This window comes from Mastomys coucha, unplaced genomic scaffold, assembly GCF_008632895.1.
Source record: "Mastomys coucha isolate ucsf_1 unplaced genomic scaffold, UCSF_Mcou_1 pScaffold21, whole genome shotgun sequence".
Classification (NCBI taxonomy): Eukaryota; Metazoa; Chordata; class Mammalia; order Rodentia; family Muridae; genus Mastomys; species Mastomys coucha.
The window spans coordinates 93736567-93752006 of NW_022196904.1; the positions used below are offsets into that span (position 1 = coordinate 93736567).

The 15440-nt window shown below is 36.6% G+C and overlaps 1 protein-coding gene, 1 non-coding gene and 1 pseudogene across 2 annotated transcripts; all 3 read left to right on the forward strand.

The window, feature by feature from the left end:
* Positions 1–7963: 7963 nt before the first annotated feature.
* On the forward strand, positions 7964–8917 carry LOC116100769 (olfactory receptor 52N5). The gene has a single exon (XM_031384502.1). The coding sequence runs from the start codon at positions 7964–7966 to the stop codon at positions 8915–8917; it is 954 nt and encodes a 317-aa protein (XP_031240362.1).
* A 6211-nt stretch (positions 8918–15128) lies between these two features.
* On the forward strand, positions 15129–15191 carry LOC116104272. The gene has a single exon (XR_004123782.1). It is a non-coding gene; the product is annotated as a U7 small nuclear RNA (small nuclear RNA).
* A 13-nt stretch (positions 15192–15204) lies between these two features.
* Positions 15205–15254, forward strand: LOC116104269 (annotated as a pseudogene).
* The last annotated feature ends 186 nt before the right edge of the window (positions 15255–15440 follow it).

Sequence of the window (15440 nt, forward strand, 5' to 3'; positions counted from 1 at the left end):
ATATTTTGTAAGGATGCAATATAAAGTTATAGTCCTCTTGAAAGCTGCTATTATAAACTGTAAGGGACAAACAAATAAAAGTTAATAGTCAGACAGTCAAACTCATTGTCATATTAGCTACTAGTTTAGTTAAATATAATGAGATGTTTTCAAGAATATTCAGATAGTAAATAGCAAAGAATAAACAATGCTTGACAATTTAGACATACTTTAGATAGATAGTTGGTCTTAAAAAACCTGCAGAGATCCACAGAATTTGAAGATCCACGGCATTTGAAGTTGTTTCATAATTAAAAGATATTTTTTGACTTGAGATTAGTCTGCTTCTGGCAGTACCCCCATTCCACTTCAAAGAAAATGATGGGCATCAAGAACCTCCATATGTTGTTTGTCCCAAATGTAGCAAGATGCTACTGGGCAGAGAGCTGTCCATGTTTCAGCTGCAGACAAATATTGTCCAGAAAGGATAAACTAATGCAGGAAAGTTGATTACCAAGCTCTGCCAAGTTCTTCATAATTCTTGCTTCACAAAACATCTTTCAGATACACTGAGCCAGAAGGCTAAAAATGGATGGTCCAATATTAAAAAGACAGTTCTGGGAAACTGTTCAGGTATCCAACTCTCTGTCATTTCTATAGTCTTGAAAAGTGCTTGCTTGTACTTTCTTACTCAGATAATATTTTTTTCTTTTCAGGTCTCTGATGGGGTTGAAGACTAGATAGTTAAAGTTTCACAATTAAGCTTAAGTTGTTGAGGATTTAAGAAGGTGTTTTAGGTCTAAGAAGATGTTTTTAGGATCCAAAAACAACAAGTTAAGATAAAAAAAAATTGTTCTAGATACAAAACTCTAAACTCACTAAGATAGAATAGATAATAGAATACTTTCTCAAAAATTGCCAAATGCTTATGGATAATGTAAGCCATATCTGATAGTCTTTGTAATTGTGTTATTGTATGTGATGTATTATAAAAATATCCTTTTAATAGACAAAAGGGTAAAATATAGGCAAAATGTTTTGTACCGTGCAAAGTTTACCTCTTTATTATTTCAAATGTTGATTTCTCTATCCTATTATCTAGTTTCAATGCAAACATGACTTTGTTCTGTTTACTTTTAGAAGCTACTGTCTCAAGCTTGTGTAAACATTGCTCCTCATTCATTCCCTGTCTTGCCAATAAAAGCCAATGAACCAATAAAGAGATTTAGAGAGAATAATTTGGGACTTCTGATTCTAGGGGAGGTGGAGAAAGAGATAGGAAGTGAAGGAGGGAGCCATGAGGAGAGGTTAAGGAGGCATTAGGAAAAAGATCAAGAAAGGATGAAAAAAATGCAAGTAATATGGGGATATAGTCTGGGAGGAATCCTGACTAGCTTGGAGGTTTAGAATGGGGTAATAATTGTTCAGTATTTGGCTCACAGCTATTTTATGAAATTTCAGTCTCTCTGTGTGTTTATAGGTAAATTAGATGATTACGAAATAACTGCCTACATATTAATTTTATGAATTTATATTAATATGATAATCATTTTACACTTACACCTAAAGATAAGTGTAGCTACCATCCATCACTAAAGAAAAGTGTCTTCACAACAAATGGAGGCCATCACAGAAAACTATACTGGATATAATGCCCTGATCAATGAATTGTGGGGATCCCAGCTATAATAGATAATAATTGCATCATAGTTCCTGTATCTATGACTTAGGGAATTTTATAAGAGTCAGAATCCCAGGAACAATCTTAAGAACACTTTTTACCTAGAATGACTACAAAAACAAGATCATAAATGATAACGTCAACAGAAATGTTAATTTGAAATGGGGAAATCTCACAGGGTCTCTCACCTAGATAAAGAACTACAGGCAATAATAGCCTCTTCCAGGGATGCGCCCATTAGTAGTTTATACAATATAAACTCTGGTTAGCTCTGAAACCATATACACACAAACAACAAAAGTGTGCTTATCAGGTTTGCATGTGCTTACACATACATACATAGGCACACATATATGTATAACAATAATAACCAAGAGAGGCTATAAACTTGAGAGTGGACCATAGATATGATATTCTACACAGCAAACCCTCAAGGGGCTGGAGGGAAAAAATGAGTGGGAAAAGTGATGAAATTCTATTTCAATTAAAAACAAACTTTTATATGCCAAAAATGGAAAGTTAAAAAATTGCCACAACAAAGCAACACACACACACACACACACACACACACACACACACAGCCCCTGTTTGTTGCTTGAATCCATTTGCTTAGATTACCTTTTCCCATCCTTTGTTTACTTTAAGGTAAAGTATATTTATTGGTGGCAAATGTTGGTAGATGAACAATCACTTAGTCCATTCTCAAGGCTAGTCTGTGTTTTTTGATTGGCTAATTGAGACTATTAATATTCGGAGTTATTATTGAAAATTGCTTATTAATTACTGGCGTTTGTCCATTTTGGAGTTTCATGTTTCCCTATTTGTCATCTATTTCAACACTAATAGCATATGTTGTGAGTTAAGGAGGGCTAAGAATAGCTTAGGAGTCAAGAGAGTTTGCTCATCTCACAGAAGAGCAGAGCTGGAGTCCAAGAGGCCATGTTGAGCACTTCACAACTGCCTATGAGTATAGCTCTAGCATATCCAAACTCTTGTTGCCTCCACCATGGCCTGCAGTCACACAGACACTCATACACATGAATATATGAAAATATTTTTACAGTTAAAGAATTAGTTATAATTTACATCACATGATAAAATCGCAACATTCATATTCTCTAGCCATCTTAACACAAATCCCCCTTCCTAGATTTTCTGTATTCTACAACAATTAATATTATATGCTGACTTTTACTAGAAAGTAATGAAGAAGAAGAAGAAGAAGAAGAAGAAGAAGAAGAAGAAGAAGAAGAAGAAGAAGAAGAAGAAGAAGGAGAAGCTGAAGAAGAAGAACAAGAACAAGAACAAGAAAAGGAGGAGGAAGGAAGGAAGAAAGGAAAGAAGGAAGAAAAGAAGGGAGAAAGACAGACCCAGAGACTTCTACCTATTTTGTTCACTGATTCATGCTTCTATGATACAAAAGAAACCCCAAGAACTATGGTCACAATACTTGGAAAAAATTAAATATTCATAGATATAAACAAAATCTCAAAAGCATGTATTTTTATTAAAAATTTTTATCAGAATTTTTTATTATTTAAAAATGTCTTTGTTATTTTTTATTTTAGCCAATGATCATCTACTGTTTTTGAGCTCACAGTAATAAGTAATTATCCATGAAATCATGTACATTGTTAACGTTACTTTATTTTTTTATTTAAAAGTCATAAAAAATATTTTGACTATGCTTCCCCCTAAGTTCTTCCAGAACTTCTCCTCCTCTTAAAATAAAAACTAAATAAACATCAAAGAATAAAAAACAAAACTTAAAACAAAGAATAAAACAAAAAAATCCCTGTCAAAATGAAACACACACACACGTAAGCACCATAGAGTTCATTTTGTTTTTAATTATTCTAATCAAGAATTTCTAACTTCTAATTCCACCATTAGATATAAGTTGCATCCTGAATATCTTTCCTTTGGGGATTAGTTGTCATTAAGGAAGACCTTTTTAAAAAAAATTCCCCATATATGCATAGTCTTTTATTTCCCATAGGCTGTATGATCTCTGGGGGATGCTAGCCCCTGTTTTACATATAGACTTGACACTTCAGAGGATACAAGATTATGTATGTTTCCCATGGATTTTCAGCTGGGCAATACACTTTCTGATCTTCTGTCTATAAAGTAAAGCTAGCTGCTGCCATCATTTAATCCTGAATCCTATCCCTGACATGTGCAGGCTTCAGGCTCCTTCTCTGCAGCTTTATTTAAGGTAAAGATTGATATCTGCTACCCAAGCAATCCCATCCTTGGCTTATCGTGAAACAAACCTGAGTTTGCTTTTTACCTGTGTTGTAACAAGAAACAAATGGGTCAGAAACTTGCCTGTCAATGATACAGTCTGAGAAAATTAAGAAGAGTATGTTCTTGCCATATTCAAAGTACATACAGTGTTGTGTAAGATGGGTAGTCTCATCTAATGGTGAGATGCTCTCAACATCTCTTTTAGGCTATAGAAAAACCTCCATTTATTTATTCACTTGTTTCAATGACTTATTGCCAGAAATAGATATGTAGGGTTATACAATAAACTCACTAAAACCCCTTAAATCAATTGATAAATGGATGAGCACTACAACTAAACCACTAGGACGTCTTTACTACATCATTCCCTTTCCTCAATTCAGTCACACAATGTGCATTCTATCAAAACTTTAATTGACCAGAGTATTTTTTTAACGTAGGTATTCTCCTCACTCAGGGATAAAATTGGTAACAGATTTAACCAACATACTAAAACAATTCACAGATCAACGAACGGGTACCTTATTAGTTGTCCTAGTACAAGTGCTTAGATTGACACCACTATTGAAATTAAGGTGTGTGGGTAACAAAGAAAAAGAGGGAAGTATGTTTATGTGTTTGTTTTACCAGCATTTAATTAGAAATCACAAAATTGTACATCCTTAGGAAAATTGTTGGTTTAATATTACAGCTGTGGTAATATTAGGTTGGTAGTCTCATAATATGAGATCAAGGTAAAAATTAATTTAAATAATAATTAAGAAATAGTAAATAGATGACTATACATAATCAAAAGGAAGTGTTACATTTTTTACTCAGGCTTATTGACCTTTATTAGAGTTCAACTTGGTATTTATGGAGAAAGGGAACCTAAAAACAGCAGAGGATAGACTTAGATTGCCCCTCAAGAGCCAGCACAGGTGCTGTTCCGTGTAGTAGCAGACACCTGATACATTTTTCCAAAGTATAGCAAGATACATTCCATATACCTAAGACATTTAAGCTCAATGATGGCACACCCTTCTGTCATGTTGGAATTGACATTTTGAAACAAGAGCAACAGTTAAGCAGAAATTGTATCGGAGAGTCTAAACAGCCACTTCCGGTACCTGCTTATCCCTGATGTTTTTCTCCAGCAGTTTGGAGAAAGGAGTGGTTAGATAGATCATAAGATTATATTTTGTGACTTTGTTCCTGAATTCCAAAGATAAAATGTTTCTTGCCTGGCTGATTACTAGAGATGTTATTAGTGGGAAAGGGAAAAAAACTATAACAAAACCAAGGTCAGTCTTCTTGTCTCTCTTGACTGGGACACTGGGACCAAGAGATAATACAAAGGAGCTCGTTTTCTGTTTTAGAAGCCAGAGGCAAACATGGGTGCAGCAAGGCTTTGCATCAAATGGCTACCCGGTGAGGGATGAGGACCCAGCAGAAGCAGCAGTGATAGCACCAGGCTCTGCGTTTCCCAGGAGATCCTGGAGCTCAGGTTCCTGGATCAGGTAATACATTCATTGTCACCAAAGGGGCTCAGAAACCGTGAGTGCTGTGCTGAGCACAGATATTCTGTGCTGTTTCATTTAACGCTAAATTGAAGAAACGAGAGAGTGACTCACCCAGGCTGTGGTCTCACAAGTCTTGTGTTACCTTCATAAGAAATTTTAAATGATGGAACTAGTAAATTGTCTAAGTGAAAAAAAAAATCACAGAATTTTGCCCAAATTAATCACTACTAGCGCCAAATTAAAGGAGTTTGTTTAATGGGGGATCCCACCCCATGTTCTTGAAAGCAGTTAGTTCTCTTTTAAAGAATGACATGCTAGCCATACTCCAAAAAAGAGTTGTCAAGGTAAGTGGCCAGAGTGCATGCCTCTAGAAGACTTGTATTTAATCTTGCATATGGTAAAAGATATGGATATAGTTACAGTCTTCCGCATGTAGACAAAAACTTGTTCCACTACAATTATTAAAGGGAATTTCCTCACTTATTTATATGCTTTTGACGTTCTTTTAAAAGATAAGTTTTATGAGGTCCCATCCCTAGACAAAGAAATACAAGCAGAAATACTGAGCACTGGGAGGAGAATTAGCCTCTCCCAGGAATGAGCTCTCTTACTGGTTGTCGAATGCAGAATGGTCAGCCTTAAAACCATATACACATCAACAACAAAAATGGACTTAGCATGTTGAATTTATATATATTTGTACACACACAAACAAATACACACACACACACACACAAACACACACGTATTTAAAAGATTAGATGCTAGCAACCTGATAGTGGGGGTATGAGAAAGATTGAGAGTGGGTATACTGGGGGGCCTTGAGGGAGGAAAGGGAGGAGAAAAGTTATGTAATTCTACTTCTCTTAAGATATTAAAATATTAATTTAGGAACTAGTCTGTGGGTATATTTCTGAGATCTCTATTCTGTTCCATTGGTTTACATGTCTGTTTTTGTGCCAATATGATGTTGTTGAAGTTACTACAGTTGTGATATATTGCATTTATTGACTTTTATGGTATGCTGATCCAACTTTTCCTCTCTTGTTCAACAGTGCTTGGTCATAATGAGTGATGTTTTTAATGTTCTAAAGTTGCTAGCATTTAATTGAAGATTTTTACACTTAGATTCATCAAAGATATTAACAAGTTTCTTCTTATTCTATTCTTTCTCCTCCTTTCTTCTTCTTCTTCTTCTTCTTCTTCTTCTTCTTCTTCTTCTTCTTCTTCTTCTTCTTCTTCTCCTCCTCCTCCTCCTCCTCCTCCTCCCCATCCCTCTTCCTCCTCCTCCTCCTTCTTCTTCTCCTCCTCCTTCTTCTTCTCCTTCTTCTTCTTCTTCTTCTTCTTCTTCTTCTTCTTCTTCTTCTTCTTCTTCTTCTTCTTCTTCTTCTTCTTCTTCCTCTTCTTCTTCTTCCTCTTCTTCTTCTTCCTCTTCTTCTTCTTCTTCTTCCTCCTCCTCCTCTCTCCTTTCATTTCCTTCCTTTTATTTCTTTTCCTTTCTCTCCTTTTTCTAGATATCTATCTGCCTTTGACATCAGGATGATGATGTAAAGTTAGAAATATTGCCTTCTGTTCATATTGCCCACCATTTAATTTACTGGTAAAACTCAGTAGTGAACATATCAGGTTCTAGGCTTTAATTTATTACTGATCTAATCTCCTTAGTGGTTGTTGCTTTGCTAGTATGCTATGTTTTTCATAATAAACTCTTCTTAGATTATGCATAGTAAATCACTCTGTTAGTACAGCATGAACTAAAATGCAAATAGAAGCCATTTAATGGAAATAGCAATAATCTTCCCCTTACATGCTGACACACAAATTAATTTAATATCAAAAGATTATGGATGCTCTTCACATATAAAAACTTATTACTGTAAGTTGTGTCCTCTTTAAAAACAAGTTACACAGTTGAGAGACTAAGAAGTACTGGTGTCTTACATGAATACTGTGTTTATTAGTATATATAAATTACACATAATAGATTTCATTGTACTATTATTATATACTTACATAATGTGTTTTAACCATATTCCCCCATTATTCTCCCTTGTCTTCTTCCAATGTCTACTGATCCCCCTGGCTTCCTCTTCTACCCATGTAGTTTAAAAAATTGGTGAATCACTGAGTTTAGTTAATAACAGGACTACAGTGAGAAGAAATTTACGGGAGTATGTCAGCTTACCAGTACCCAATACTGTGTGTGTGTGTGTGTGTGTGTGTGTTTGTGTATGTGTAAGAGAGAAAGAAAGAAAGTAGCCCTATTAAACATCTCAGTTCCTCAATTTTAGCTTCTATTTCATGTTAAAAATTAATATAAGGCTTAGGCTTTAGAATTCCATTTAAATAGCTTTAAAAACCATTAAATCATTGCATAGAATATTAGTATTATTCAATAACTACTCCTTTGGCTGGCCATACTCATAAGTGTAATTTTATTATAGTTTTAAGTTTTCATCCAGAAAGCCATTAATTAAATTTTTATGTTTCAGTTTTTTTTTCCTCGGGGTAAAGTCTCCTGGAACAATAGTGTGTGTCCATTGAATTAGCTATGCTGGTTTCCAACAACTCATATGAAGTCCCACAGTCTTTCATTCTTAATGGAATTCCTGGACTGGAAGCAGTGCACATATGGATCTCTCTTCCACTCTGTACAATGTATATCATCTCCCTAGTAGGCAACCTTGGCCTCGTGTACCTCATTTACTATGAAGAATCCTTACATCGCCCAATGTATTTCTTTCTGGCCATGCTTTCTCTCATTGACCTGTTTACCTGCACAACCACTCTCCCCAATGCCCTCTTCATTTTCTGGTTCAAACTCAAGGAAATTAACTTCACTGCTTGCCTAGTTCAGATGTTCTTTGTGCATGGATTCACAGGTGTGGAGTCTGGGGTGCTCATGCTCATGGCCCTGGACCGCTACGTGGCCATTTGCTACCCTCTGCGTTATGCTACCATACTTACCAACCCTGTCATTGCCAAAGCTGGGCTTGCCACCTTCTTGAGAGGTGTGTTACTGATGATTCCTTTTCCATTCTTGGTTAAACGTTTGCCCTTCTGCCGAAGCAATATCATTTCCCACACATATTGTGACCACATGTCTGTGGTAAAGTTATCCTGTGCCAGCATCAAAATCAATGTCATCTATGGTCTCATGGTTGCGCTCCTGATTGGAGTGTTTGACATCTGTTGTATATCTATATCCTACACTATGATCCTGCGGGCAGTGGTCAGCCTGTCCTCAGCAGACGCTCGGCAGAAGGCCTTCAGCACCTGCACAGCCCACATATCTGCCATCATCATCACTTACGTTCCAGCCTTCTTCACCTTCTTTACTCATCGTTTTGGAGGTCACACCATCCCTCCTTCTCTTCACATCATTGTGGCTAATCTTTATCTTCTTCTTCCTCCAACTCTAAATCCCATTGTTTATGGGATGAAGACCAAACAGATCAGAGATAGCATCATTAAATTCTTTCATGATGAAAAAGGTTCAAGGTGACCCAAGAAAAATTTCTTGACCTTTTGAAAGTAAGCAGAGGATTGATGAATAAAATTATAACAAGGAGGAAACCATAAGTGTTTTCCATTACCTCTTCAAGAATATGCATTTTAAAGATGCTTTAGAATGTTGAGGAAAATTTGTGTCTGGGCTTATATCTCAATGCTTTTCCCATATTTTCCTCCATTGCTAATTTTAAAAAATAACTTATCTTCACTCATCTGATAAGATGGTATTTGTCATGTACAACATGGTATTTTAAAGTAAAGATAGATTTTGTTGTAGTTAAGTCTAGTTAACCTCACATACATAGAGGGTAGAATGGTGCTTTTCACCTCCAGCTTCAGTTAATTCAATGGTATGGGATTACATTATGAGTTAAATGCCATCTCTCTGCGACTTCTTAATTCTCTTGGGGTACACAATCACGTTATATGCTGCTTTAGCGTTTGTTAAAAGCTGTTGCATACCTTCCATTGACTGCTGTCTAACCATTTGTACACTGTCCTTAAATGATAAACTTCCATATATCTTCTGCTAAGATGCCCAAGTAACTATAATTGGCTTCCATTCTTTTTAATGTGAATAGACTGCTTAGTTCTTCTCTGACTTTTGTAAAAAGCCAATATCTTAACTATACACCTGAAAATATTTTGATTTATGATTGCCACCTTTAAAGCTTTCTAATGAGAGCAATGGTGACCAAAGAGAAATGGAAGATTCCATTACAACTTTCAGTTGAATATATAAACATACTTAATTTGGAAAGTAAAAAAGTAAGTGTAAATAAAAGAACTAATCTACCAAATGAATAAATTTAGTTGATTGGCCTGAAATTTGGAGACCTATACTGTATACCAAATCGCTCCATCTCTGTGAGTCCTGAAAGATTTATTCTTTGGAGTAAGTCACATGTGTTCATTCTAGAAACTATAGTGCCATGACATGTCTTTTGAACTTAATATAGAGAGAAATTACTCATTTCTTCAAATAATTCATATGCTGAATTTTATCTTCAGGATTTCTTTCCTAAAACTATGCTTTACCTAGTAGCCTAATTACTTCAGGTCAAAGGCATTCCATCTATAAATACCCATCTTAACTGGTGATTTGTATGTATGTATGTATGTATGTATTATTATTATTATTATTATTATTATTATTATTATCTCATACAGTATATCCCAACAGCAGCCTTTCCTTCTTCCACTTCTCCTAGTACCCCACCTCCTCTACCCTGATCTATTATTCCTCCATTTCCTTTCAGAATATAATAGGCCTCCCAGTGATATCAATACAACATAACAAGATGCAATATATAAACCTTCATATCAAGGTTGAATGAGGCAACCCAGTAGGAGAAAAAGGATTCCAAGAACAGACAAAAGAGTCAAAGAAATTTCCTTTCTCACTTTTAGGAGTCCCACAACAACCTCAAATTATACAACCAGAGCAGAGGCCCCAGCCCACACTCATGCAGGCTCTGTGATTGCTGCTTTAGTCTCTGTGAGCTCCTCTAATTTTTAAAAATGTTGTCTCTACAGATTCAACAGGACAGATATTGATGACTAAAGAATTATGCCAATAATGACATACAAGTAAATATAGTAGTTACTGATTTTAAAAATGCCATTTACTAAACATTATAGTTCAAAAGGTCTGCAGAACAAATTTACTTAAAGTAATGGAAACTATACTTAATGAAATCTGAGTATTGATTTCTTTCTCAACAGTTATGTACACACTCTTTTCTACAGCAGAACTTCTTTTCTACTGAATATTTCTGGTATAATATGTCAATAGTGACTAATATTTCCAGGTATGTGGCAGTATCTTAAATGTTTTGCTACAATGCAATTTTATAGTTTAGTCATATCTCATCCTGGAACCATAAGCCATTTGCAACTTTAGTTCCCTCCACTTTAGAATATCAGTTGCAATACTTAGTGAGGTATTATAGAAGGACAGCTCAGGACCTAGAGAGAATTTGGTTTATCTATGAAGTCATGATACTTTTTCACTGTTATTCCTGTTCAACTTTGTACACCAGTTCCACAGTTGAGAAATCAAGTCTGTTTTATGCAATGTTTTTCTTACAAAAAAGTTAAATTGCACATATAATACATCTCTAGAATGTAAATGCCATATATTTCCTCTTTAAAAAAATTTTGTCAGAGGTAAATCAACACTTTAGTTAAGACCCTAATTGAAAATCTGAGAGGATTTTTATTATCTTGGGTAGATTTAAATTATATTTGTACAAAGTACAACAAAACATGTTTTTATTGGATATTTTATTTATTTACATTTCAAAGGTTATCCCCTTTCCAGATTTCCCCCCTCAGAAGCCCCCTATCCCATCTCCCTTCCTCCTGCTTCTATGAGGGTGTGCCCCACTCACTTTTCCACTACCACCTTCCCACCCTCACATTCCCCTACACTGGAGCATCAAGCCTTCATGGGACTAAGGACCTCTTCTTCCAACAAGGCCATCCTTTGGTACACATGCGGCTGGAGCCATGGGTCCCTCCATGTATACTCCTTGGTTAGCAACAAAACTTTCATTAAACTATTAAATCTCTGTTTTCTATAACTATATCATATTGTGTTCATTTTTAATTAGCTTATTATTTTTTTCTTTTCCCATACAATAATCCTGACTGCAGTTTCCCCTTCCTCCACTCTTCCAAGTCCTCCTCCCATCTACCCCCTCCTCCAGATCCACTTCTCCTCTATTTCCCTTCAGAAAAGAGCAGGCCTCCCAGGGATATCAACCAAACATGGTATAATAAGATGCAATAAAACTAGGCACATACTTCAATGAACCAGGCAACTCAGTAGGAGGAAAAGATTTACAAAGCAGGCAAAAGAATCAGAGACAGCCTCATCCCCACTGTTAGTAGAACACCAAGAACACAATAAGAACACCAAGCTACACAATCACAGCATATATGCAGAGGACCTAGGCCAGATCTGTACAGGTTTCCTGATTGTTTGATCAGTCTATTGAGTCCCTAGGAGCCCTGCTTAGTAGATTCTGTGGGATGTGTTCTCCTGGTGTCTGTGACCCCTCTGGTTCCTATACTGCATCCTCCCCCTCATCTGTGGAATTCCTTGAGCTCTGCCTGTTTGGCTGTGGATCTCTGAATGTACTCCTATTAGTTGCTGGATGAAGCCACTGGGATGAAGATTATGGTAGGCTTTGGTCTACAAGCATAGCAGAATATCATCAGGAATCATTTCATTGACTTTTTGGCAATTATATTTGGTTATCTGGGTTTCTGGGCTGTTGATTGGTGTGATGTGTTTAAGGAAGAGCTACATACCTAAACTCTTGATCTAGTTACTGTTTTTACATATTTGAGCCATAATATCAGAATTTTTGGCAATATTGTCCTCAACAATGAATCTATACTTCCTAAGAATCAATAATAAAATGCCATTAGCAGAAATCTAGCTTCAAAATCAAGGTTAAATTTTTAGTTGACACCCAAAATAAATCATTAACTCAATAAAAATAGGTCATTACAACATTCCATCAGATTAACTACATTTTCTCATTAACTTGTTACATAATAAGCTATTCCAAAAATTAGTGACTTAACAGGATAGTATTTGGTCATTCTCATGATGTTGTGGGTAGCTAAGCTTACTTAAGTGGATCTCCTGCTTTCTGTGACATCCAGAGAAGTCATGACACTGAGCATCATTTGTCTTTCTCACTTAAAGTACTCATTCCATGACTAAGATTCCCTTAATACTCTTGCATCTTTTCTAGGTCTATAGTCATGGATCACTGATGTGCTGACAGTCAAATTGTTACAAATTTAATATGTGCATTAGACCCCTCTTCTTCTAGTGAGACAAATAAACAAACAAACAACCAAACAAAAGCCCTGTCAGAGTTCTTTACCCCTGTAGTGATTATTGCATGGGTCTATTGCTATGAGAAAAGGAAGTCAAGATCAGTCATTGAAAGCAATGCAGCTGGAAATCCCCAACTCACCAGTTAAAATAGAGGAGGTCCTGGAAGCTCTCAGTTGCCTCCAGGTAGATGGCTGGAAGAGACCTATTCCAAATTACTGACTCATGGCTCTCTAACATAGGTATAGAGCTTTGCATAGGGATACTTTGGCTCTTAGGAGATCTAAAAGATTTGTTGCAGCCTTGGTATTGGGGACCACAGCTTTAATAGGTGTGATTTCTAGTTTTGCCTCATCCACTTCATCCTAGGTTAAAGAGATTCTCAGGGCACATCATGTAGATCACTTATCCAAAACTGTCAATAGCACTCATGATCTGGGAGACTGACAGGGGACACCAGGATAGGTTTAATGCTTTAGAGCAAGGAATTCTGTTTATGGGAAATCAAATTCAAACTATGAATATCAGGCTCTTAGTGCAATGTCATTCAATGTTTGGTTGGGTCTGCGTAGCCCTCTTGGAGTATAAAACCTCTAAACATGACTGTTCTAAAATTTACTCTCATTTAAAGGGGCTTAAGTGATTTTAATTTGACTTTGGATATAGACTCTCTACATCCTAAGATCATGGCTATTAGTAACACTAGAGTGAAACCCACTTCTATTCAGGTGTCTGCAGCTTTGGCCTCTGCTGTGCACAGGGACACTTCTTTGTCTTCCTGGATGACTTTGCTGATAAATAGAAGAATAGCAGCAGCTAACTTATTCTTACTGATTTTGTTTCTTCTGTCAGTCTGCATCAAGCAAGTTGAGTGCCCAATCACTACACTCATGATCAATATTGGCGTTCTTGAATTAAACAGAAAGGGGAGATGCCAAGTCCTGAATGACCACAAAGAGACAGTGTGACAAAGAGTCAGCAGGGAAAGGGCCTCCACGAGTGTTAATGGTTGCTGTTGTCATAAGACCTGTTTGTATAATTATATATAGTTTATAATATATATATATATATATATATATATATATATATATATATATATATATATTACTTTATGTTCCTCCTTTGGGGGCATGTTCTCTCTGCCAAGGTTAATGACTTTGTAATAATCAGAGACAGCATGATTCCAGGCAGCAAGAATGTGTCTCTCTGATGCTGAAACCTTCAGGATAGTCCTTGAAGTAGTTGCAGAGACAATCTATGGAGCAGAGACTGAAAGAAGGACACTCCTGAGATTGCTTTACCTGGGAATCCTCCCCATATTCAGTCATCAAATCCAGACACTATTGTGGATGCCAGCAAGTGCTAGCTGACAGGAGCCTGATATAGCTGTTTCCTGAGAGGCTCTGACAGTACCTAACTAATACAGAAGTAAAAGCTCACAGCCATCCATTGGACTGAGTACAGGGTCCTCAATGAAGGTGCTAGAGAAAGAACCCAAGGAGCTGAGGGGGTTTGCAGCCCCTTAGGACAAACAACCATATGAACTACCTAGTACCCTCAGAGATCCCAGGGACTAAACCACCAACCAAAGAGTACACATGGTGGAGACTAATGGCTCCAGCAGCATATGTAGCAGAGGATGGCCAAGTTGGTCATCAATGGGAGGAGAGGCCCTTGGCCCTGTGAAGGTTCTATGCCCCAGTGTAGGGGACTGGCAGGGCCAGGAAGTGGGAGAGGGTGGGTTGGTGAGCAGGGGGAGGAGGAGGGAACAGAGGGGAGTTTGTTGTTTTATTTTTATTTTCATTTTATTTTATGTTATTTTATTTCTTTTTTTTCGGAGGAGAAAGTGGGGAAGGCAATACCATATGACATGTAAATAAAGAAAATATCTAATAAGAAAAGGAAAAACTTTGAAAACATCAGTTCAATTATAAATGAATAAGTATAAGAGCTGTTCTTTACAGGATTTCTCAACTATACAAAATAAAATGATGCAATATGAATTATATAAGGTGCTTCATAGATCTAAAAGAAAAAGCTGCACTAATGAGCTAGCTTGTCAGAAAAATATTAAAGAAGGAGATAAAGAGATTTAGGGAGTGCTGATCTCAGGGCAAGATCCCACCCAGCTAAGCTTATTGTTTGTGTTTACAAAGGTAGACAGATCCCTGAGTTCATTTCCTATGTTAAAAAAAAAAAAAAAAGAGTACTTGCTGTCTTTTTCTAAGAATCAAGGGGCTAAGGTCATAATCAAAATTGAATGTTGGATAAATGAATGAATTAATGTTCAAATAAAAGACTGGACTTTAGTCTGTAAGTGAAACCTACTGAAGAGAGCTACTTAGAGAGCTGTTAAAATTCTTTGAGAATTTTTTCTTACAGGTTTTCTAACTTTTGTCAGAAAACCCAAGAGCTATCCAGAGAGCTATTACGGCTTTTTTAGAATTTTTCTAGCAGGTTTTCTGAAACCCAACAGCTATCAGGGCACATCATGAGACCTATCTAAGGAGCTATCTCGAGCAGACTACAGAGCCATCAGTTTGCACCCCATCAATGGCTTTGAGCAGTGTCACGCACACTTGCGTGATGGTGGTATTTGAGGCGTAAACTTCAAGGAAAGTCAGCCTCCTGCCTCCGCATCGTTGCCTGGCACCCCAAA

Bases quoted from the DNA above. Each gene is read 5' to 3' on its own strand.
- LOC116100769 (XM_031384502.1), top strand. From the start codon at position 7,964: ATGCTGGTTTCCAACAACTCATATGAAGTCCCACAGTCTTTCATTCTT.